The 23123-nt window shown below is 36.5% G+C and overlaps 1 protein-coding gene across 1 annotated transcript in view; it reads right to left on the bottom strand.

Moving 5' to 3' along the window:
• Positions 1-23123, bottom strand: part of CFAP54 (cilia and flagella associated protein 54) — a 291990-nt gene that overhangs the window by 187337 nt on the left and 81530 nt on the right. The window contains exons 20-24 of the mRNA XM_032416199.1: positions 18691-18867; positions 14758-14850; positions 14296-14481; positions 5765-5901; positions 1980-2127 (exon numbers count right to left, since the gene is read on the bottom strand). Of these exons, the coding sequence (XP_032272090.1) occupies positions 1980-2127; positions 5765-5901; positions 14296-14481; positions 14758-14850; positions 18691-18867 (741 nt within the window). The remainder of the gene's footprint in view (positions 1-1979; positions 2128-5764; positions 5902-14295; positions 14482-14757; positions 14851-18690; positions 18868-23123) is intronic.

Genomic DNA, 23123 nt, shown 5'->3' with positions numbered 1-23123 from the left:
ATAACAAATAATAATTAAAATATTATGTCGCTCTTAATACTGCTCCCACTTAAATAACAAAGTCCCATTTTCTCTCTGGATTTGTGAAAAAAAATGATAAATTTTCAGTAGACCAAACTAATCTTCTATTATACTTTTGCTACTTAAATAAAAATGGTAGTAAAATAGAAAGTTAGGCGTTTGTGATTAAGCTACTTTAAAAAAAATAGGGGCCGTATCTAACTTTTCCTTTCCCTTTCCTGAAGGAAGATTTCACTATGTTTCTTCCCTTTTATTTTGAAAGATGTATTTACTTATTTAAGAGAGAGAGCAAGCATGCAAGTGGGGGGGAGGACAGAGGGAGACAGAGAGAAGCAGACTCCCCACTGAGTGTGAAGCCCAACACACGGGGCTCCATCCCATGACCCTAAGATCATGACCTGAGCCGAAACCAAGAGTCAAATGATCAACCTACTGAGCCACTCAGGTGCCCCTATTTTTCTACATATACATACAAAATTATGTACGAAGAAAACTTATGAGGGGCAACCAGAAATTTCCATAGAGTAAATTTTTAGTAGAACGGTAGTTTAGCATTCTGGAATCCACTGAAGTACTTAAAGACTGTCTTTATTTACAGACTGAATGCAACGTAGTAGGAACAGGATGATGGTTATGAGTGCGTGGGCTCTGTAAGACTGTGAACTTGCCCTGGACAAAGGGTCATGTCTTTTTTTTTTTTCATTTTGTATCCACAGGCACCGGCGTAGTCTCACGTAACAATTTATTGGTTGATTAAATAAATAAATGCATGGGTAGGAAAAAGCAACTGTGAAAAGCAAACACCTGGGAAAAGTCTCGCTATGTCTAAAGTGAGCAAAGAAGGAAAGAGGAAGAAGGAGAAAGAAGAGAGATGCTCAATCTAGAATGAAAACAAGAGTGAAGGACTGTTTTTAAAAGCCAGATGTTAAGGTTAGAAGGTTGCAGAGGTACAGACAGCAATATTTATAACCACCCTGCGAATCCATCAGTAGGAGACAGGTTACATTGCTGCCTCCATACAGGAATGCAACATTAAAATTAAAAACAATTTGGTATGAAAACAAATGCTCAGTGATGTTCTTCACCCCGGAAAGGCAACAGTACCTGAGACAGAAATTCGGGAAAAACTAGCCAAAATGGACAAGAACACACCAGATGTCATCTCTGTATTTGGATTCAGAACCCATTTGGGTGGTGGCGAGACAACTAGCAAAGAAAAATGAACCCAACCATAGACTTGCAAGACATGGCCTGTGTGAGCAGAAAAAGACCTGAAGAAAACAGGGACAGGAACACCAGAACAGAATGAAGAAGGTCAGGGGGACTGCCAAAGCCGGTGCTGGTGCGGGCAACAAGCGAGCTGGAGACTGGACAACAGAAGGAGCAAAGGTTCTGCCGTGACTTTATCTGTGGTGATTGTGCAGATCTGTCATGAGAGGATTAATAAACTAAGAACTTGAAAAAAATGTGGTAAGTTGGTATGTACCCACATGAGAATATGTTCAAGATAAATTATTAAAAATGTTAAATAGGCACACTATGGAATAGAAAGTAGATTGTGATATCATTTTTGTAAAATAATAGCAATAATAATAATAATTTGCCCACGCATATTTTTAAGAATCAGAGATACAAAACAAAACAAACAAAATCATAGTATTTTTAGGAGTAATAGGATTACAATGCATTTCGCTTTGTAAATTTTAATTTTTGAATATTTGAAATTTATACTACTTTTGTAGAGACACAAAAGATAAACTGAAAAGAAGAAAAATATATATGAACTTGGTCCTATGAAACCATTATATGGAATATCAAATAAACCTGCACAATCATAAAATGACCTCTCAGTCCATTCACAAATCAGGGTATGGAATCCCAAAAGAACATGAATTTGAAACGTCAAGAAACAAATAAAGGGAAATCAGCACATTTTTGGTCATTTTAAAATCACTTACTTGTTGAGAGGGGAAAAGCTCATTGCCTTTAATACTATCACAGAAAAGATTTTCTTCTTTAATTTTAATGTCACTTGTTACAAAAATATTTCTAAGAAAAAGGTATAAGAGGATTGAAGAAGTCTCTGCCAAAATATCTGAATATAATCTGCAAACGGAAGTAAACAATGTTACAAGTATAAATATAAAATGAGTTAGCATGTAAACACGCCTTTTTAGATTGATTTGTTCTTAATATCTACATAGTGATCCCAAAATAGCAGCAAAAATTTGTGGAACAACTTCTCTCACACAGCTCTTCAAGTTAAAATTAAAGACTATGTTTAACAACAAGTTGGCAACTAAGAAAATTAAGCTGCTGACATATTATGTCACAGATACATAAAAATAACTATTGGTAAAGTAAAACTTTCTGGTTCTAATATACAAACTTCTTTTCTATCAACATAATGAAATCATGATAAGATATTCAGAAGTTTGGAAAATAGGCCCAATATTTCAATTAATAAACTTTCTGAAAATAAGGGTCACTTATAGCAAAATCCACCATGGGTAAAGAGAAAAGGAGAAAGAAAGAGGCAGGGAGGGAAGGTGGGAGGGAGGCAGAGTCTTAATAACTCTTGGATTATTTTTAATTGTCTTTTCTAAATTGCAGTCAACAGTGCCAATTATTGGCAAAACTGCGAAATCTGCAGCCTTCCTTCTTTGTTTCCAATATTCCCCTCCTTGCTCTCAGCCTTACTTGGTGACGAACTTTCCCTTCTAAGCTTCAGGTCCACCCTCTATCTCTAAAAAACAGGAAAGGATCTGACATCAGTAATTCACACTTGATCATGATCCGTTTCACCACCATGTTAAACGCTGAAATTGTATTTGCTAGGAGAATGTTAGTTCTCCCACTCCTGCAACTCATACTGAACTCTGTGTCCACATGGTGATTGATCATCAGTACCTGGACGCACACAACTCATCCAGGCTGCTGCCTCCTCGTGGCTCCATTTCCCACCCTAAAGAGCTCACACCCTGGCCAGTCATTTCAACAGTGACCTCTCTACCACTTCCGAGTCCGCACCCCTTCCTGTAAGCCGTAATCAGCTTGCCTGACCATGCGTAGATGTCACTGGCCGCCTTGTCTATCCCTGCTACAACGGTCAGTCGCTTACCCACTCATTTCTTCTCCTCATTTGATCTTTCCTTTTCATTCAAACCAGCATTTGCCAAGCACCTACTATGTAGAAAATACTATTCGAGGCCCTGGGATATAAAGATGAGTCCAATGTGGCCCTTACCCCGAAGAACTGGGCTCCACTACAAATGGCTGTTATGTGATATCGACTTGGTCAGTAGTCCTTCTCAGCAACGCTGAGGTCTCTTTGCTCACATTCCTGACAGCAAATGTCCTAAACCCCCTCTTTCCACCCTGTGTGCCCTATATCCCCCAGGCTCTACCACTGTAGTGTCATTATCATGGGAATGTGCTTGTATCCTCAGTTTCTCCCTCTCCACTGTCTCCTCTCCCTCCACCCTCAAGCACGCTTTCCTGAAGCCTGCCTGCCCCCTCAGGGTTCTGCCATCCTCCTCTTTACCATCAAACTTCACATGAGTGATCTTAGTTTATTCCAATTCTCCACTTTCATTTACGTTCATTTTCTTCTTACCCAATTGCAAAACGTTTCTGGCCCACCACACCACAAAAACAGCTCTCTTGAACTCATCAGTAGCCTCCTAATTGCCAATTCTAAAGGCTTCCTCTTAGTTTTTATCCTACTCAACCTCTCTGCTGCTCTTATTGAGCAACTTCCCTGCCTGACCTTGCACTAGCATTTGATACTGCTGACCAGTCCCTCCTGGGTGATCCTCTCACTTCCCTTGGCAATGCACTTTTCCAGACTTTCACTTCCTGAACTATTCTTTTTTGTAGAATAAGTTATGACAGTTGGGTGGGCTTCCTCTCTTTCCTTTCTTCCTTTCTTCCTTCTTTTCTTGTAATGCAAGAGTCTGACTTAAGCTTTGATTGCCAAAGCATCCACTTCAGAGATGGCTTTCTCTAATAAATACATTGCCAGCCACACAACTCGATAAAGAGCCAGGTAGCCAGGCCACCTCCGCCACTGAGACTCCTTTGTTTTAGAAATCTTAGTTGATTTCAATAAATGACAATTGAGGCCATTTGTTTTGTTTTGTTTTCTCTTCCCTTGCTTTAAACTCTCTTATTTTTTAAATTCAACAACAAAGAGTGAGCCCATGAAATCCTAGGCACGAACGCTTTACCTCAATAAAAGCAGAACCCCAGGCCCGTGCTGGCTCTCTCTCTTTACCTATGACCTGCTGTGGGGCCCCAAGTGTGTTGTGTAATTTCTAGATCCTATAAGTAGTAAACCTTTATTTTTTTCAAAATTTCCAGATGGTTATTTCTGAAGGGCGTCTTGCAATCATAACAAGAACCACAAGGGCTAGTTCAGATACCATATTGGTTATTGATGGCCTCACACCAGCGTAAAACATTTTCAGCCCTTCCTTGGTTCCATCTCCTGCTTCAGCCTCTTAAATGTAAGCAATGTCCAGCGTTCAATTCCAGCTTCTATCTTTTCTGCAAAACAGTTCTTCCTTGGGAGACAGCATTCGTCAAAATTCCGATGATGACCTCATGGACAATTTCTCAATCTATCTCTAGCCTTGATTTCTCTCTTAAGTGTCAGCACTAAATATTCAACTACCTACTGGGCATCTCATATCCACAGAGGCATCGTGCTGGAAAACTAAACTCAAAATATTTCCTATCAAATTCATTATCTCCTCCAAAAACTTGTCCCACCTCTCTCATTCCCCTAGTACATGTCATAGGCCTGCCTGCCAGTCAGGGAACAACGACAATCCCAGTCAACTTCACTACCTCCACTCTCTTGTCCTCATGTCGCATAAAACCTTCCAAGCTCTGTCTCTTCCTCTTCTGAAATGCCTCTCAAATCCATCCTGCATAGCACCTAGCATCCTTGTACATGGTAAATGCTAAGTCTACATGTGTTTAATTGAATGGAATTACACCTTTATGTGAATAAGCATTATCAAAGCCTTGCCTCAACCAGCATGAGCATTTAAGGTCATTATCTTCGACTGAGGAATGAAGGGTTTTATCTTCTTATTAAAGACATTAACAAGCAGGTGAAGGAGACTGTTGTTTTTGAACTCGTTGTTGAGACAGCCTGAAATCACACTAATGCTCATTTCTGAGGCTGTTCTTAAACTTTGCTTTTTAAGGAAAAACAGCTATAAAGCAAAGGATGGCCTGTGGTTTTATATGGCTCCTACCAGCCTGTTTGCCATTGCTGATGGTCTAATCCTGGGAGCCTCTTCAAGCAAAGGAAAAACCTTCTTATCCTAATAGTCCATTCATGAGACTATAACTTGAACCCCAACCTGACTGTTCTTGTTACAAAAATCCTCAAAGCATATTTGGTGTTTTCTAGTATAACTGACAATATCTTGGTTAGTATTTGGTATTTTTTTTCCCATAGCCTTCATTACTCTAAATTCAGAACGCATCTATATGCTTCCTGTGCTTTTTCTGACTCTGGCAAAGAAGTTTCTAACAAGGACTCAAGAACTTGGAATGTAGATACTTTTTGTGTGTGTGTGTGTATGTGTAGATACTTATTAAAACACTTGTTAGAAATAGTTTTAAATTGACTATCTTAATATGAAATTGAAAATTAATTATAGGCTTCACACCCAACACCCATATTTTCAATAGGCAAATTAATATTTTAAAGAATATTTCTAATTACCTTCTCTGTGTAATAGTCATTATATTGCTTAAACAAATAACAGATTGTTCATCTTGATGTGGTGAAGCAACAAAATAATCCCAAACTGGTGAGAAAGCCTTCTTAGCCAACTCATAGGTACCAGCCTGATAGGCAACCTACAACAAAAAGTACATTGTCTAATGGGATATTTTTATCTGTGAAATGTATCTTTTAAACAGGAATTCTGATAAGGTCCGCTCACACACTAATTTCTTACACAGTTGTTCACACTTGCTGTTTTGTTCTACAGGGCCACAGTAAGATATCAATGGCCACTGGCAAGGGAGGCAGACACATTTTGAAATCTCTTTTATTTCTAAATTGCATGGAAATTTGAAACTCTGTAAGGATGTTTCAAATCCTCATAAGCAAAACAAAGATCACATCTGAGCCAAATTAATTTCATTTCCATCTATCTCGGCAGTGCACTCCATTTATTATAGACACTGTTATAATGAACAATCTGTTCCAAGAGAAACAATCAGATTTCCCAAACCCAAAATACGAAATATACTTCATTCTTTTCTGGTTCAGACTGACACTTTCAGAGCTTTTGTGCAACAAAGGGTTCACAGCTAAAAAGAGTGAAAAATAAAACAGAAATGCTTCCAAGAGGCCATGATATTTTTAATTCAACACATTCAACATTAGGCAAAATAACTGATTTCGCTGGTAAAACAGAAGTTCAAGAGAAGAAAAACCAACAACTTACCTATTTCTTTTGGTAGAATATATTTCTTTACAGATATTCCCTACATTCTATTCAAATATGTACGACAATATGAAATCTCACCATGTGAGTTATGTGCTGCTTCAAATCCTTAATGGAAGCAGGTAGGATATAAAGTATAAATAAATTCATTAAATTAAGTATGTAAATGACATGTTGCTAGAATATATTCCACTCAAGGGAATAACTTACAGGGCCAGAACTTTTTAACCCTGCCAACCCCGCATAATCAACCAACCAGTAAGGTTGAGACATGTTGAGGTAAGAGAGTAGTCATGTGACCAGGTAATCAACCAATAACTCATAATCAACCAACCAGTAAGGTTTTACGAAGTTTCTACTCTGTGCTAAGCACTGTAAGGATAGGTTCTTCAAAGCTTAAAATGACCTTATACTCCATTAAACTCTAATCAAGTTACGGACATAAAACACATGAAATCATCAGAAAAACTACAAAGAATAACATAATAATTGTGGACACTGAGAAAAGGAGAAATGAAGGCTTCAAAAAGGAGTCAGGGCTTGAGTAGAACCCTCAGGCAGGAGTAAGGTTCAGATGGGCACAGTTTAGACAGAACCTGAAAAGGGTCCTATAGTGAAAATCACCATAGTGCATTTAGGAGAGACTGGAAAGACACATCAGAATTTGAAGAAAAGCAGGAAATATGATGGACAGGTAAAATGGGATATGATTTCAGAAGGCCTTGAAAATCAGGTGGAAGTATTTAAAGATGTGAGGTACTGGTCCAAGCACTCTACACGCAGTATTGTATTAACTCCCCATTACAGCTTTATGACGTGAGCTCTATTACCATTCCTATTTTTCAGATGAGGAACCTGAGGCATTAAGAAGTTAAATAATTTGTACAGAGCCTGATATTCAGTAAAAATAGTACAGCCAAGACTTAGAGTGGTAGATGAGGTCACTTCTCTGGCTGCATTGGTCAAATGAAGGAGTTGGACTAAGTGGTCACTAAGATACCTTATAATTCTAACACTTAACATGGAAATTAACAACAAATGATGTATGAGTTGGGTGAAATTATAATTGAATGTTCTTTCCTTTTAAAATATATCCTTCTAAAAATAATGTCATTTATTCAATCAGTGGACATTGTAAAACAAGAAAAGATGCCATGATAAAACTAAGGTTTGTAAATTCATGAGTTTTTGCGGGTTAACACAGCAGTGCCATGATATAAGATGGTGACCTGGTAGTAATGGGTAGAATAGATTTTAGAGGGGGTGAGGTTAAAATGAGAAAGAAGCACTAGAAGACTAATGATATAATTAAGTACAGTAGAGACCTCCTCCTTGATACATGACCTTCTCATGGTTTATAAAGTTCCACACTTGGTTTTTTTCCCCCCACATTTCTTTTCAGTTGCCTTTGCAAGCTCCTACTCTTTTCCCCAATCTCTTTATATTGGCATGTCCCAGGGCTCAGTCTTTGGACCTCTCCTCTCTTCTATCTGTATTTATTTCCTCAGTGAAATCATCCAGCCCCATGGCTTTAATGGTCACATGACTACTCTCAACTCCTCCTGCCCAGACCTTTCTCCCACACTCCAGATTCATATATCTCACTGACTATTCAACAGTTCTCTCTGAATACGTAATAAACATCTTACCTCAACATGTCTCAAAATGAATTTCTGATCTCCCCTGGCCCCAAATCTACACCACCCACAGCATTCCCGAACTCAGCTGATGTCAAGCCTATCCTTCCAGTTAGTCAACTAAATATCTTAGAGTCATATTTTATTTTTTTCTCTTTACATTATTTCCACGAGGAACTCTTGTTAACTCCTCCTTCAAAACATATCCATAATCTGACCACTTCTTACCACATCAGCTACTACCACATGGCTAAGCCACCACAATTTCTCATTGGATTACAGTAGTAGATAGTCCCTCTGCCTCCATCCCTGCTCTATTATGGTCTCTTCCTAACATACAGCCAGGGTGAGCCTCTGAAAATGGAAGTCACATTATGTCATCCCATTTCTCAAACAACAACAACAACAATAAAACCTCCCCAACGGTTGCCCATTTCACTCAAACTAAAAGCCAAAGTTCTTACAATGGCCTAGAAGTCTTGTCATGGTCTGCTCCCTGACCCGCCTACTTACCTTTTACCTCCCTAACCAATTATTTTACTCTCCATGGATCCCTCTGGCTCCAGCCCCACTGGCCTCCTTGTTGTTTATCAAACATACCAAGTACACTTCTGAAAACAATAGGGCTTTTGCCCTAGCTCCTTCTGCAGAATGTTCTGCCTCCAGAGACCCCCACCCCGCACCTCCTTTAAGTCTAAGCTCAAATCTCACCTTCTAGATTCTTTTATTTCTTTGAGAGAGAGAGAGAGAGCACAAGCAAGGGGGAGCAGCAGGCAGAGGGAGAAGCAGATTCCCTGCTGAGCAAGGAGACCGATGTGGGACTTAATCCCAGGACCTTGGGATCATGACCTGAGCCGAAGGCAGACCCGTAACCGACAGCCACCCAGGCGTCCCTCAAATCTCATCTTTTAGTTGAGTCTTCCCTGATCACCCAACCCAATTTAATATTCTGATCTACCTTCCATTCCCTCATTTCACACTTCTCATTCCTGCCTCTATACAGGAATTAGACCATACTCCACTTTTTCCTTCCATAGAACTTATCTTGTAACTAGATAATTTACCTACTTACTATGTTGGTTGTTTATTACATAGATCTTATCATGGCATTTTGTTCATTTTGCTTAGAACAGTGGTTCTCAAAGAATGGTCCGTGGACCATCAGCATCAACATCACCTAGGAACTTGTTAGAAATGTAAAATTCCACACCCTACCCCAGACCTAGTGAATCAAAACCTCTGATGGTAGGACACAACAATCTGTTCAACCAGCACTCCAAGACACACACTCAAGGTTTAGAATCACTAGCCTGGAGCAAAGCGTAGCACAGAGTAAGCACACAATAATAGCATGTTAAATAAATTTTAAAACCCTCTTTTCCTGGTAATTTCCCTCTACCCACAGAAGAGGACACTCAGCAATTCTACTGTAACACAGCTAACTGCCCCAGGGTAAGTGCCTGACTCAAACTGGGTGTTTTAGACGTGGATGGAACTGGAGGGTGTTATGCTGAGCGAAATAAGTCAATCAGAGAAAGACATGTATCATATGACCTCACTGATATGAGGAATTCTTAATCTCAGGAAACAAACTGAGGGTTGCTGGAGTGGGGGGGTGGGGTGGGAGGGATGGGGTGGCTGGGTGATAGACATTGGGGAGGGTATGTGCTATGGTGAGTGCTGTGAATTGTGCAAGACTGTTGAATCACAGATCTGTACCTCTGAAACAAATAATACATTATATGTTAAAAAAAAAAAGAAGATAGCAGGAGGGAAAGAATGAAGGGGGAGAAATCAGAGGGGGAGATGAACCATGAGAGACGATGGACTCTGAGAAACAAACTAAGGGTTCTAGAGGGGAGGGGGTGGGGGATGGGTTAGCCTGGTGATGGGTATTAAAGAGGGCACGTTCTGCATGGACCACTGGGTGTTATGCACAAACAATGAATCATGGAACACTACATCAAAAACTAATGATGTAATGTATGGTGATTAACATAACAATAAAAAATTTTTTTTAAAAACTGGGTGTTTTATAGCCCCCTCTACAAAGCAAGCCACCCAAAGTGTGGTTCTGCTGTCGAGGCTAAAGGCACTACATGCACCAGGAGAATTTGAGAGAAAGTTCATTACTCACACAAGGGGCTCCCAGGGAGTGTTGGGCAGGCACAAGCAGGCCTGGGAAGGAATGTGTTGGGCCTTGATTAGTGGCTGGAGGTGGGGAGGGGTAGGGATGGGAAAAGCTGTTGCCACCTGGGAGATTTAAATTTCCTGTTAGCACCAAAGGTGAGCTCACAGACCTCCTATCAGCCTGCCTGTGTATGGAACCAAAGGAGAAAAGAGGGGTGAGGTTTAAAAACAAGTCAGTGGTCAAACATCAAAAAAGATGTCTGACTCATTTTATATGGTGGGCCACTCAGAATCTCTTTCCTAGGAATCTAGAATCCAGATTAGGAGCCAGCCAGGCAGTCTCTGTTTATAGCTGAAATGGAGGGATATAAAAATGCAGGAGCTGCCATTTTTCCTTCAGAGATGGAAAGTAAAGAAAGTCAGTCTTTAGAAGGACAAAAAGAAGCAGATATATACAGAGAACCAAAGGTATGAGACCTACAGTTGCCTGGAGTCCACAGCCTTCCCAGGGCCTAGCTGCATTCCCCCAAGCCAGGCTAGTGCCCTTAACTTGCAATCAGAGTCCTAACTGAAACCATAAGTCAACATTACCTAAATATAGGTTATTGTTGTAGTAATGAGATTAATAAAAAAGACAGTTCCAAGGAAGGAGAGATGACATCTAGCAGAGAACCTAGCACAAAATAGACAATAAATAATTCATCAATAAACACATGAGTAGAGAGAGTAGCAATATTCAGTTAGAGGATAAAAGGAAAAAGAAGAGTTGAGACTTCTTAAAGAGCTTTAAAAATGGGATGACTACCTTTTACCTGGTAGATTTATTGTTTTTAATTTGGTCATAGACAAAGGGCAAATCTCTACTTATCAAAGAGTTTTGGTGAATTATTCATATATAAAGTGAAAAAAAAAAAGTATGAATTTCATTGTCTTTGCCACCACTGCTATTACTGACAAAGCATTCCTGTCCCAGCAACAAACTCTACTGCCAATACTGATCATCAAGACCCACTGAGCAATACTAACCCAGGGAGAGAAGAGATGGCAGAGACATGGGCTCTAGAAGAACCGGGCCCATGTTAGAAGTTGAATATATGACTTCCTTGAACCTAGACAGAGCAGTAGAGAGGTATGAGCTGGTTCAAGTGTCAGGCTTACCATCTGATACCCAAGTAACTGTGGGTTACTTAATTACATGACCTCCCTGAGACACCCTTTCTCAAATAAAATGGCAGAGGAAGGATTAAATTCATCTCAGTTTCCTCAACTATAAAAGTAATAATACCATCTCACTGAGTTATTGTAATAAACATAATAATGAATCTTTAAATACCTGGAACATAGTAGTTTTTAATTAAATGATATCCCCATTTCTTTTTCTCAATAAGCCATTGTTTCCACTCATTATTTGACTGAGCAATATATGACATTGGGTCTTACATCCATTTTAGAGATAGGGAAATTGAGACCGAGTAATTTGCCTAAAATCCTAAAATCCTGCTCAGAGGTTTCTAATTTTCTACATTCTATATTACATTATCTAGACATTCCTGACTTAAAGGGGAAAAATAAAAACAAATGAAGCTATAAAGGGGAGAAATTAGAAAATATATCATTCATAATCTTTTTTCAAACAATTTTCCAGATAATCTAAATTAATAGCTTTCTACATTAAGGGGAAACCTAGTGAAGATTCAACTGATTTTATTAATGTCTATAGAATAATGCTGAGTTGAAAGTCCAACCTAAAATTCCAAGCCAAGTTAATCATAGGCATTTAGTGAAAATGTCTCTATTTCTTACTATAAAATATATATAATATTTTTTAAAAGATTTATTTATTTATTTGAGAGAGAGAGCAGGATAAGGGGCAGAGGGAGAAGGAGAAGGACAAGCAGACTCCCCACTGAGCATGGAGCCCAACGCCAGGCTCAATCCGAAGACCCCGAGATCATGACCTGAGCCAAAACCAAGAGCCAGATGCTCAACCGACTGAGCCACCCAGGTGCCCCATATGATAATATTTTTTAAAGAACTGAATTATCCTGAAACTAAAAACTAACCACTCTCATGAAAAATAGATTCCAATTCTAAAGGAAAGGGACATTTTCTTGCTAGTACTTAAAAGCTTAAACTTGAGCTGTAAATTAAGTTTTACTAAGTTTACTAAGTAAGAAAATTTTGCTTCAGTCACTTAACATTATGAGAGAGAATGCTCATATGCTGCATAAATGAATACAGTACTGCAAATATAGTATCAATAATGAAACACTGGGCATTACTTTATGACACTTCTCATTATTCCAGCAGAATAGCTTGGACTTCGTTTTATTAACTTTTCAATGAAAGTTCTGCCAAATGAAACCCAAAAGTCAAACCTCCCTGGAGAAAAATTAGGCCTTGATAAAATATTCGGTTCCTCACTTTGAAATAACTCCATCACTGCAAATTAGGGAATATATTAGATTCCAAAGAAATAAAAACATCAGAAAACCATGAGCCAATATGACATGCTAAACCAATGCTAGACAAATCCTAGCAATTCTCTCAATTTAATTTTCTTTGAAAAATATGATAATGTAAAATACCACTAAGATCTTAACCTTATTATTCTAATCAACAATTAAGAGAAAAATAATAGCACAATAGAAACGTGATAAAATTTAAAATAGCCATCATTTCTAGAGCCAACAAGAGGCTTAAAATTAAGATTCTCAAGACCTAGGTCAGTGAGTCACCCTTTCTAGTGTCCTATTCACTGGTGTTATGTTTTAAGACAGGCAATCATTTCAGCAAAAATGTTAATTCATGAGTATATTCATAACTAAAAACATTAACAATATTTATTAAGTGCCTACTGTGTGACAAGTGAACTGGTTAAACATCATGCATAATTCCATTTAATACTCATAATACCTCTTGGAGGTAGCTACTATTACTATTCCCATTTCATAGATGAAAGTTACTTGCTCGATATCATACGGCTAGTGTGAGGAGCTGGAATTTGAACTCGGGTCTGTGTGTCTTTAGTAAGTCAGAAATTTCACTTCTGTAAATCTCTCCCCCCAAAAAAGTAATCATGGATGCAGACAGAGATTCATATACCGAGATGTACATCACAGCTTTGCTTATAATAGCAAAAGACTGGAAAATATCAAAATGCCCACCAGTAAAGATTACGAAGTAAACTACAATCTATCTGTAAGATGCAGTATCGTTAAAAGAGGCAACATCTTTAGAAGATGCAGCTTTTAAAAATTACGCTATGGAGGAATACTTAATGGAATTAAAAAAATGTCAATTATATATTAAATGACAATATCAGGATAGGAAATAATACATATATATACCATGTTTAGATTATATATTATACATAAATTCAAACACATGTGTATGCATATGTATATATATAAATGTGTGTGTATAAGTGTACACACACACACATGCACACAAATGAAAAGATAGCTCTGGACCAGGGTTTCCCAATCTTGGCACTACTGACATTTTGGGCTGGATCATTCTTTGTTATGGAGGGCTGTTGTTTGCATTGTAGGGTGCTTTTCAGCATCCCTGACCTCTACCCACTAGATGCCAGAAGTACCCTTTCAGGTTATGACAACCAAAAATGTCTCCAGACATTGACAAATGTCCCTTGGGGGCCAAAATTGCCCCAAGTTAAGAACTGCTACTCTGGATGATAGGATAAACAGGTAACATTTATTTTCTTCTTTGTGCATTTCAGTATTTTCCAAATTTCTAAAATTAAATTTAAAATGAAAATTAAATTTTTACAATAGCATTTTTTCCTGGATACATTTGTAATCCAAGAAAAAAAATGCTATTGTAAAAATCAATCTCACTAAAAAGAGAAGGAATGATTCCTATTTTTATGAGACTAAACTGCAGTAATGGAAATATGTATAACAAGAGCTTTAGAATATCCACTGTGATTTTTTTCCCATTACAAATTACTTAGTAACAGTTTAACAGAAAAAAATATAGAGGAAAAAATTAGCAGAAATCTCTTCTACCTGCGTCAAGAACATCCGAGCAGTAACAGCAGAAAGAGGCGGATAAACCAGAATTGGTTTAGTTGTCTCCCCAACAGCATCACCAATAAGCTTCCCATTAGAAGAATAAGCAGCAATTGCAAAGACATATTTTTCATTGGTTTCTAATCCTTTCACTTCAAAAATGCTTTTACCATCAGCTGGTATCTGTTAAAAAAAAATATATATTTCAAGTTTATGTATGGAAAACTGAAGTAATGTGACTTTAAAAATATAATAAATAACCCTTATATGTAAAAAATAAATAAAATAAAAGCTTTGTATTTACTGTTGGATTTTAGCTATGATTTAAATTGAAATTAGAGAAATTCACTGAAATAATGACATTAGAAAAAGGTAAAAAAAAAAAAACCACTCAGTTGTCATTAATGAGATTTTTGGTAAGATTTCCTAACATTTAGAGGTTTTTTTAATTTGACATACCGCTTCTCCGGAGTTTGGGAGATGATTATTATTTAGCCTTACTTTTCCATAACTCCCTTCTGCTTTGCAACCCAAAATGCAGTACCAGGAAACCTGCAGAGGAGAGAGATGAACCCATCATCTATAGTCTGTTTAACAAGGCATTCAATTTCTTTTATCAAGATGTGGCACTTGCTGTGATGAACACCAGGTGTTGCATGGAAGCACTGAATCACTTCATTGTCATTGAATCACTTCATTGTACACTGTATGTAATATTACACTGTATGTTGACTAACTAGAATTAAATAAAAACTTAAAAAACAAAAAACACTTTTCCAAATACAAATATAGTTACTCAACTTTTAAAACATGGAATCTAACTAATGATGTACTATATGTTGGCTAATTGAATTTAAATAAAATAAATAAGATAAATAAAATAAATTAAAAAAACATGGAATCTAAGTTTACAAATATACTTAGGTTTAATCTCACAAAAATAAAGACAAATATAGGGCTCATTTACCTGGGACTACAAAGACTATTATTCATTATTTATTTTTTAACTACCAGTAACTGAGCAGCTTCTATGTGCTATGTATTGCTGGGAAATTTATATAAACTTTCTAATATTTGCAACATCCCTATGAAATGGGATTACTGCGGTCATTTTGCTTTACAGGAAATGGAGACACAGAAATGTTCAATAACTTGCCCAAGATCAGATAGTAGCATGATACTTGATAATTCTTAACTATAGAAACAAAAAGCAAAATGCAAATTCTACAGGAACAATCAAACTTAAACATTTAAGTTTAATTAAGTTAAACATTAAACTTAATTAAGTGGTTAGAAATGGTTCTTCTGCCCAAGATGTCAAAATAATGGAGATTCCTCATTGGAATGAACTATTCTCACTATAAGGGAAAAGGGAGCAAGTTGATACCTAGGGAATAGCATTATGAAAGAGCCATACTGTCCTGAAGTTGGGGTTGGGTGGGTTGTCATCATTTATTCTCTTTTCCACAGAGGCTCCACCTCCCAACATCTCAACACCTAAATGATAAGGAAGGGGCGCCTGGGTGGCTCAGATGGTTAAGAGTCTGCCTTCGGCTCAGGTCACAGTCCCAGGGTCCTGGGATCGAGCCCCGCATCAGGCTCCCTGCTCAGCAGGAAGCCTGCTTCTCCCTCTCCCACTCCCCCTGCTTGTGTTCCCTCTCTCGCTGTGTCTCTCTCTGTCAAATAAATAAATATTTTTTTTTAAAATGATAAGGAAAACTGGAAAGAAGGGAAAAAGTAATCGTCTCTAAGAAGCGACTGCCTCTTATAGCTTAGCTTAGCTATTTCTTCCTCCAGGTCAACAGAAAAATCCTAATGGTGTCTTGTCTGCATGAATAGTTCTCAACCCTGACTGTGCAGTCACTTTTTAAAATACAGTTTTCACAGAACCAACCATTTTTTAAAATTACATATACCCAAGCCTGCCTAGCCTCAATGAATTAGAGCTTCTGGTACAGGTGTCCAAACCTTTGTGTCTATAAAGAAAACTGCTCAAGTAATTAAGAAGCACTTGACAAAGGTAGAACTCCAAAGACAGAGACACAGCATTGAAAGAACTTGAAAGCTGGAAGCCAAGAGGGAGGGAAAAAGTCAGATGAATTTCAGAAGAAATTTAAAAACTAACTTTCCATGCAAAAAGAGTACCACTTAACATTGAGGGAAAAAAGGCAGAAAGATTGTGCTATATGACTTAAATTATTATTTTCTCTAAGTTAAGCTCTCTACATAAACCAGAATTTGAAGGATAAAATTCTCTCTAAAAGCATTTTTAGAAGCAGGATTTATGTTTCTATTTTGTTCCACAAATAAAGACATCTTAGTTTGTGTAACTATAAGGAGCAGTGTGTAATTAGAATCTACATAAGAGTAAGGACACCATAAACAAATCACCACTAACTTTAGAAGTAAAAGTTTATTAATAACATCAGCATTTTCAACTTTTAAAACAGATTTTATTGAAACAAATGCTTTAACAAGAGATTTTGATAAAACAAAAGATGTCTGAATCCTCTAACCAGAAAACTTATTTAAGCCCACAGCACCATCTAGTGTTTATGCGTATGTAACAGAAGGTAATAATTTCCTGGAGCACACAACTCTACGAAAGCATAATCTATATAAACGTCATATGATGTGCTAAGTGACAGGTCCTACAACTACTGGTCAGATATGGAATACTTGTATCTTCCTATTTCTAAGCATTATAAAATAAGATAAACTAGTCACTAATTTGAAATACAAAAAAAAAAAAATTGGGGGTTAAATAAACCAAAACATTTGAATAAAAACAAAGAAAAACCCTTGGTAAGGCATCCAGTCTTAGTTCTGTACTGAATTTCCAAAATCAGCAAATCCTCATTCTTAAACAGATCCAAACACATCCAAAATTGAACTTTAAAAACGCTAGCAATTGCAATAATGCATTTATGATAGCACAGTTCAGTGTAAGATGAAAATTACTTCTATTTCCCCAATTATAAAACATTATAAAGGTGGTATTACTTCTCACTGATGTCCATATCCCATTAGTCTGAAGCTCCTCAAAGAATGGAATCAAGCTTTGTGATTATTTTTATAACTCAATTACCTCGCACAGAGCTGGACAGATAAGAGATACTTGATAATGTTCACTGGACAAAATTTATGAAAAAAAAATCATCAAATAATGTAATCACACTCTATACCATCGTTAATTGTTTTAAGCAAATTTTACTACATATGTTTAATATAAGATACGGAGGGACATCAACTACAACTAATATGCCAGGAATATTATATATTATCTCATTTAATTTTCACAGTAAACATATTTTACAAATAAAAACAATACCACCACCACCTCAAAAAGTACATTTAGATTTTCTAAGGTCATACTGCTAGTAAGTGGTGCAGCTGGAATTTTAAACCTGTATCTGTCTGACTTTAAAGCTGTGCCCTTTCCACGATACCAAGTGGATAGACGTTCAAGCAGAATATCCTAAAGACAAAGATAAAACTTTTTTATACTATAGGCACCTGGGTGGCTCAGTTGGTTAAGCGACTGCCTTCGGCTCAGGTCATGATCCTGGAGTCCCGGGATCAAGTCCCACAATAGGCTCCCTGCTCAGCGGGGAGCCTGCTTCTCCCTCTGACCCTCCCCCCTTCTCGTGCTCTCTCTCTCTCTCAAATAAATAAATAAAATCTTAAAAAAAAAAAAAACTTTTTTATACTACATCAAAGACCATGTTGTTGATCATCCAAAAGAGGAAATTTAATATTTAAAATATAAATCAGGCGGAATGCTTGTGAGACACTAAATCTCAAGTTAGAGTCACATTTAGGCCGAGTTCCAAGGCATTGGGGATGGGAGAAAGAGCTCATTCTTCAATAAATACATAAAGATTTATGACTTATAATACGGTTGGAACTGTCATTTGTTTACATTAAAAGAATCCCCATTTACTTGGAAGAACTCTGGGAAGAACATCTAAATTTGCTACCCCCAAATTTCCTCATCTCCATCATTGGCTCTGAGAGTAACATCCACGCTCTTCAAATGCCTTATTCCAGTTCAGCTGAGACCTTCTCCATCTTGAACACACACTAGGATGTCAGCATAGGACTATGCCATGGTGACGAAGGTACTTAAGAGACAAATGCTTCTCTACTGTTTCTCCTTACTATATATTTGGGTATAGCAAAGCTATACAGAGCATGAAGGAAAACAGCACAAGGAAGGAAAGGTCTTGAAGAAACTAAGTATAGTTAAGACATTACAATACTAATCCCAGTGTTCAGTGCTTATAAATAAGACTATTCAAGTCCTAAGAGCAAGAAAAGTATCAATCATGATAGTCATAAAAGTACTTAACGTTGCTTTGCCTGAAATAAAGATCATAATGGGGAACATACCTTAACATCTGAAATAAATGGAGCAGGTTTCAATGTCACAGAACAGTAAGTTCGGGATAGCAGGATAGGTGGGGGAGGGAATCTGCTTTTCTTTCTTTTCGAACTCTCCACATATTTTTGATATGAATATAAGGTATTTTGTTCTGCTTCAGTCTTCTTAATTAAAGAATATGCTTCCTATAATAAAGTGTGAACATAGAAAAATACACTTCAAGATTTGAACTGCATTTATATTTGTAGAATTCTGGTAATGTTAAACAACATTATCATGCTATATGTAGCTTTTTGAGCCTCAGTGTTACACATATTTCAAGCATCGAATGATTTTACAAAAGTAAAAAATAGCTACTAAATAAGACTAAGTAAAAAATAGCTATAAATTAAGTAAGGTAATGGAGTCATATTTATATATCTAGTATGTTCATCATCATTATAATATATCAACATTAGACATTTCACTTTCTTATCAAACCCTCTGAATATCTACCATCATATTTCAGTGTCCTTAAAAAATTCATAGCACGATCATCTACATTTACACTGAAAAACTGTACACCTACCCGTAATGTAACTTGAAATGTGACTCTCAAGTAAAAGACTATGTGATTTATGAAACGAGTATTATTGAAAGTTTCTTACTATCAGCAAGTAGAAATAAAAACACTTATTCTGTAAACCTGAAAGAAAGGCAATCCTCATTTCAAAAGATAACACATTGAAGGACAACACACAAAACAAAAAATATAAAAGTCAGATCTGAATACTTCCAAAGAAAGTCTATCAGCAATAATAATGCATGTAAATGGGTTAAACTTGTCTTTTAAATTAAATTAAAAGGCAAAGACTCTTTAATTGAGCTCCAAAGCAAAAATCCATGTAAAGATCAAAATTAAATGGGTAATAGAGAAAAAAATAGCCTTTCCATTGTACTAGGACAATTAGATGTCCACATGCAAAAGTAATAAAGTTGTACCCCTACATCACACTACATACAAATATTAACTCAAAATGAATTACAGAGCCAAATATAAGAGACAAAATTATAAAATTCTTAAAGGGAAACATACAAGTAAATCTTCATAACTTTGGGTTAGGCAATAGTTTCTTAGATATGACACCAGAAGGAAACAAACACACACACACATGTAGATAAACTGAACTTCATCAAAATTTCAAATGATATCATCAAGAAAGTAAAAAGACAACCAACAGAACGAGAGAAAATATCTGCAAATCATGTATCTGATAAGGGACTTGTATTCAAAATATATAAGAACTGTTACAAGTCAATAATAAAGACAAATAACTCCATTAAAAATGGGGACAAAGGGTTTGAACAGACATTTCTCCAAAGAAGACATATAAATAGCCAATAAGTACAAAAAAGATGCACATCATTGACCATTTAGGGATGAAAATACAAAATCAGCAAGCTAATTCAAGAAGCAGAAAACTTAAATGCAGGATAATGATAGAACAAACTGAGAAAGATATCCAAAAATTTCATCCCACAACAATGTCAGGCTCAACTGATCTCATTTTTAAAAAATTTCAAATCTTAAGGAACTGATAATTCCTATGACATTTAAAAATTTTCTAACTACGAAGAAAGACAGCTTCTCAAATAATTTTACAAATTATTGTAAGAAAACTTGAAAAATGACTGCACTTAAAAAGAGAGCAATCTTCTTACAAATATAAATACAAACATTCTAAATAAAATACTAATACATTGAATCTAGCAATATATTAAAGGAATAACATACTGTAATTATATTCTCTATCTCCCAAGAATACATGGATAATTTAATATTAGGAAGTCTATGAATACAATTTAATTTATCTATAAATCAAATGAGAAAAAATACGATTACAGGCTCAATGGCCAAAAAAATATTTGAACTTCTTTAACATTCATTACTATTTTTTTTTTAAAACAGAAGAGGTAAAAAGGGAAATCAAAAAAATCTTAAGACAAATGAAAATGGGAACACAATACACCAAACCCTATGGGATGCAGCAAAAGCAGTTCTAAGAAGGAAGTTTATAGTGCATATGCTTCCATTAAGAAAAAAGAAAGATCTGGGGTGCCTGGGTGGCATAGTCAGTTAAGTGTCCGACTCTTGGTTTCTGCTCAGGTTGGGAGATTGAGCCCTTCAGCAAGCTCTGTGCTCAGCACGGAGTCTGCTTAAGACTCTCTCTCCCTCTGCCTCTGCCCCTCCCCTGCTCACTCTCTCTCTCTCTCTCTCAAATAAAAATAAATAAATCTTTTTTTAGAAAAGGAAGATCTGAATTAAACAATCTAACTTTACTCTTTAAGGGAACTAGAAAAAGAACAAAAACTAAGCCCAAAATTAGTAGAAGGAAGGAAATAACATAAATCAGAAGGGAAATAAATGATATAGAGACCTGAAAGATAATAGAAAGGATCAACTAAAATAGGAGCTGGGTTTTTTAAAAGATAAAGCTGACAAATTTTTAGCTAGACTAAGAGAAAAAAAGAGAAGACTCAGATTAATAAAATCAGAAATGAAAGAGGAGACATTACAACTAATACCACTGAAATACAAGGAATCATAAGAGACTACTATGACCATTATACACCAACAAATTGGATAACCTAGAAGAAACTGATAAATAACTAGAAACGGGTGCCCGGGTGGCTCAATTGGTTAAGCAACTGCCTTCGGCTCAGGTCATGATTCTGGAGTCTCGGGATCGAGTCCCACATCGGGCTCCCTGCTCAGCGGGGGGTCTGCTTCTCCCTCTGACCCTTCCCCTCTCATGCTCTCTGTCTCCCATTCTCTCAGATAAATAAATAAAATCTTTAAAAAAAAAAAAATAACTAGAAACATACAACTTACCAAAACTGAATCATGGAGAAATAGAAAATATGAACAAGCCAATAACAAGTAAGGAGATGAATCAGTAATCAAAAACCTCCCAATAAAGGAATGACCAGAATCAGATGATTTCACTGGTGAAGTCTAACAAAAATTTAAAGAATTAATGCCAATCATTCTCAAACTCTTCTAAAAAATTACAACGGGACACTTACAAATTGATTTTAAGAGGCTAACATGACCCTGATACCAAAACCAGACAAGGACACTACAAGAAAACTACAGCTCAACATCCCTGATGAATACAGATGCAAAAATCCTCAACAAAGTAAGAGCAAACCAAATTCAAAAGTACAGTAAAAGGTTGATTAAAACCATGATGAAACAGGATTATTCCTGGGATGCAAGGATGGCTCAACATAAATGTGATACAAATTAATAAATGTGATACACCACATTCACAAAATGAAGGATAAAAATAATATGATCATTTCAATGGATTCAGAAAAAGAATTTGACAAAATTCAACATCCTTTTATGATAAAAAAAAAAAAAACTCTCCACAAACTGGATATAGAAGGAACACAGCTCAAAATAATAAAGGTTTTATATGACAAACCTAACGCTAACATCATACTCAATGATAAAGGTTAAAAGCATTCCCACTAAGATTAGGAATAAGACAAGAGTGCCCACTCTTACCACTCTTATTCAACATGGTACCAGACATCCTAGCCAAAGCAATCAGAAAAAGGTATCTAAATAAAAAAGAAAGAAGCAAATTGTCTCTGTTTACAGATGACATGATTGTATATATAGAAACTGTAAAGACTCCACCAACACTGTTAGAATCAATAAAAAAATTCAGTAAATTTGCAGGATCCAAAAATTAACATACACAAATCAGTTGTATTTCTATACACTAACAACAAACTATCCACCCAAAATTAAGAAAACAATCCCATTTGTAATAGTATCAAAAATAAGAAAATAGGAATAAATTTAACCAAGGAGGTAAAAAAGATCTGTGCACTGAAAACTATAAAACATTTATGAAAAAAATTAAAGACACAAATAAATGGAAAAATACCCCATGTTCGTGGATAGGAAGAATTAATATTGTTGAAATATCCCTACAACCCAAAATGATCTACAAATTCAATGCAATCTTTATCAAAATTCTAATAGCATTTTTCACATAAATAGAAAAGGCAATCTTTTTTTTTATTATGTTATGTTAATCACCACACATCACATCATTAGTTTTTGATGTAGTGTTCCATGATTCATTATTTGTGTATAACACCCAGCGCTCCATGCAGATCCCAGGGTCCTAGATCGAGTCCCACATCTGGGTCCTTGCTCAGTGGGGAGCCTGCTTCTCTGCCTGCCACTCCCCCTCCTTGTGCTCTTTCCCTCTCTCTGAAAAGGCAATCTTAAAATTTGTATAGAATGACAAAAGATCCAAATAGCTAAAACAGGCTTGAGCAAGAAGAGCAACACTGGAGATACCACTTCGTGATCTCAAACAAAGCAATAGTAATCAAATAGCATGGGAAGGAAGGAAGGAAAGAAGGACGGAAGGCAGGC

This window comes from Phoca vitulina, unplaced genomic scaffold, assembly GCF_004348235.1.
Source record: "Phoca vitulina isolate PV1807 unplaced genomic scaffold, GSC_HSeal_1.0 scaffold19, whole genome shotgun sequence".
Taxonomy (NCBI): Eukaryota; Metazoa; Chordata; class Mammalia; order Carnivora; family Phocidae; genus Phoca; species Phoca vitulina.
The sequence above is the reverse complement of the archived record's forward strand: the minus strand, read 5'-3'. Positions and strand labels throughout refer to the sequence as shown.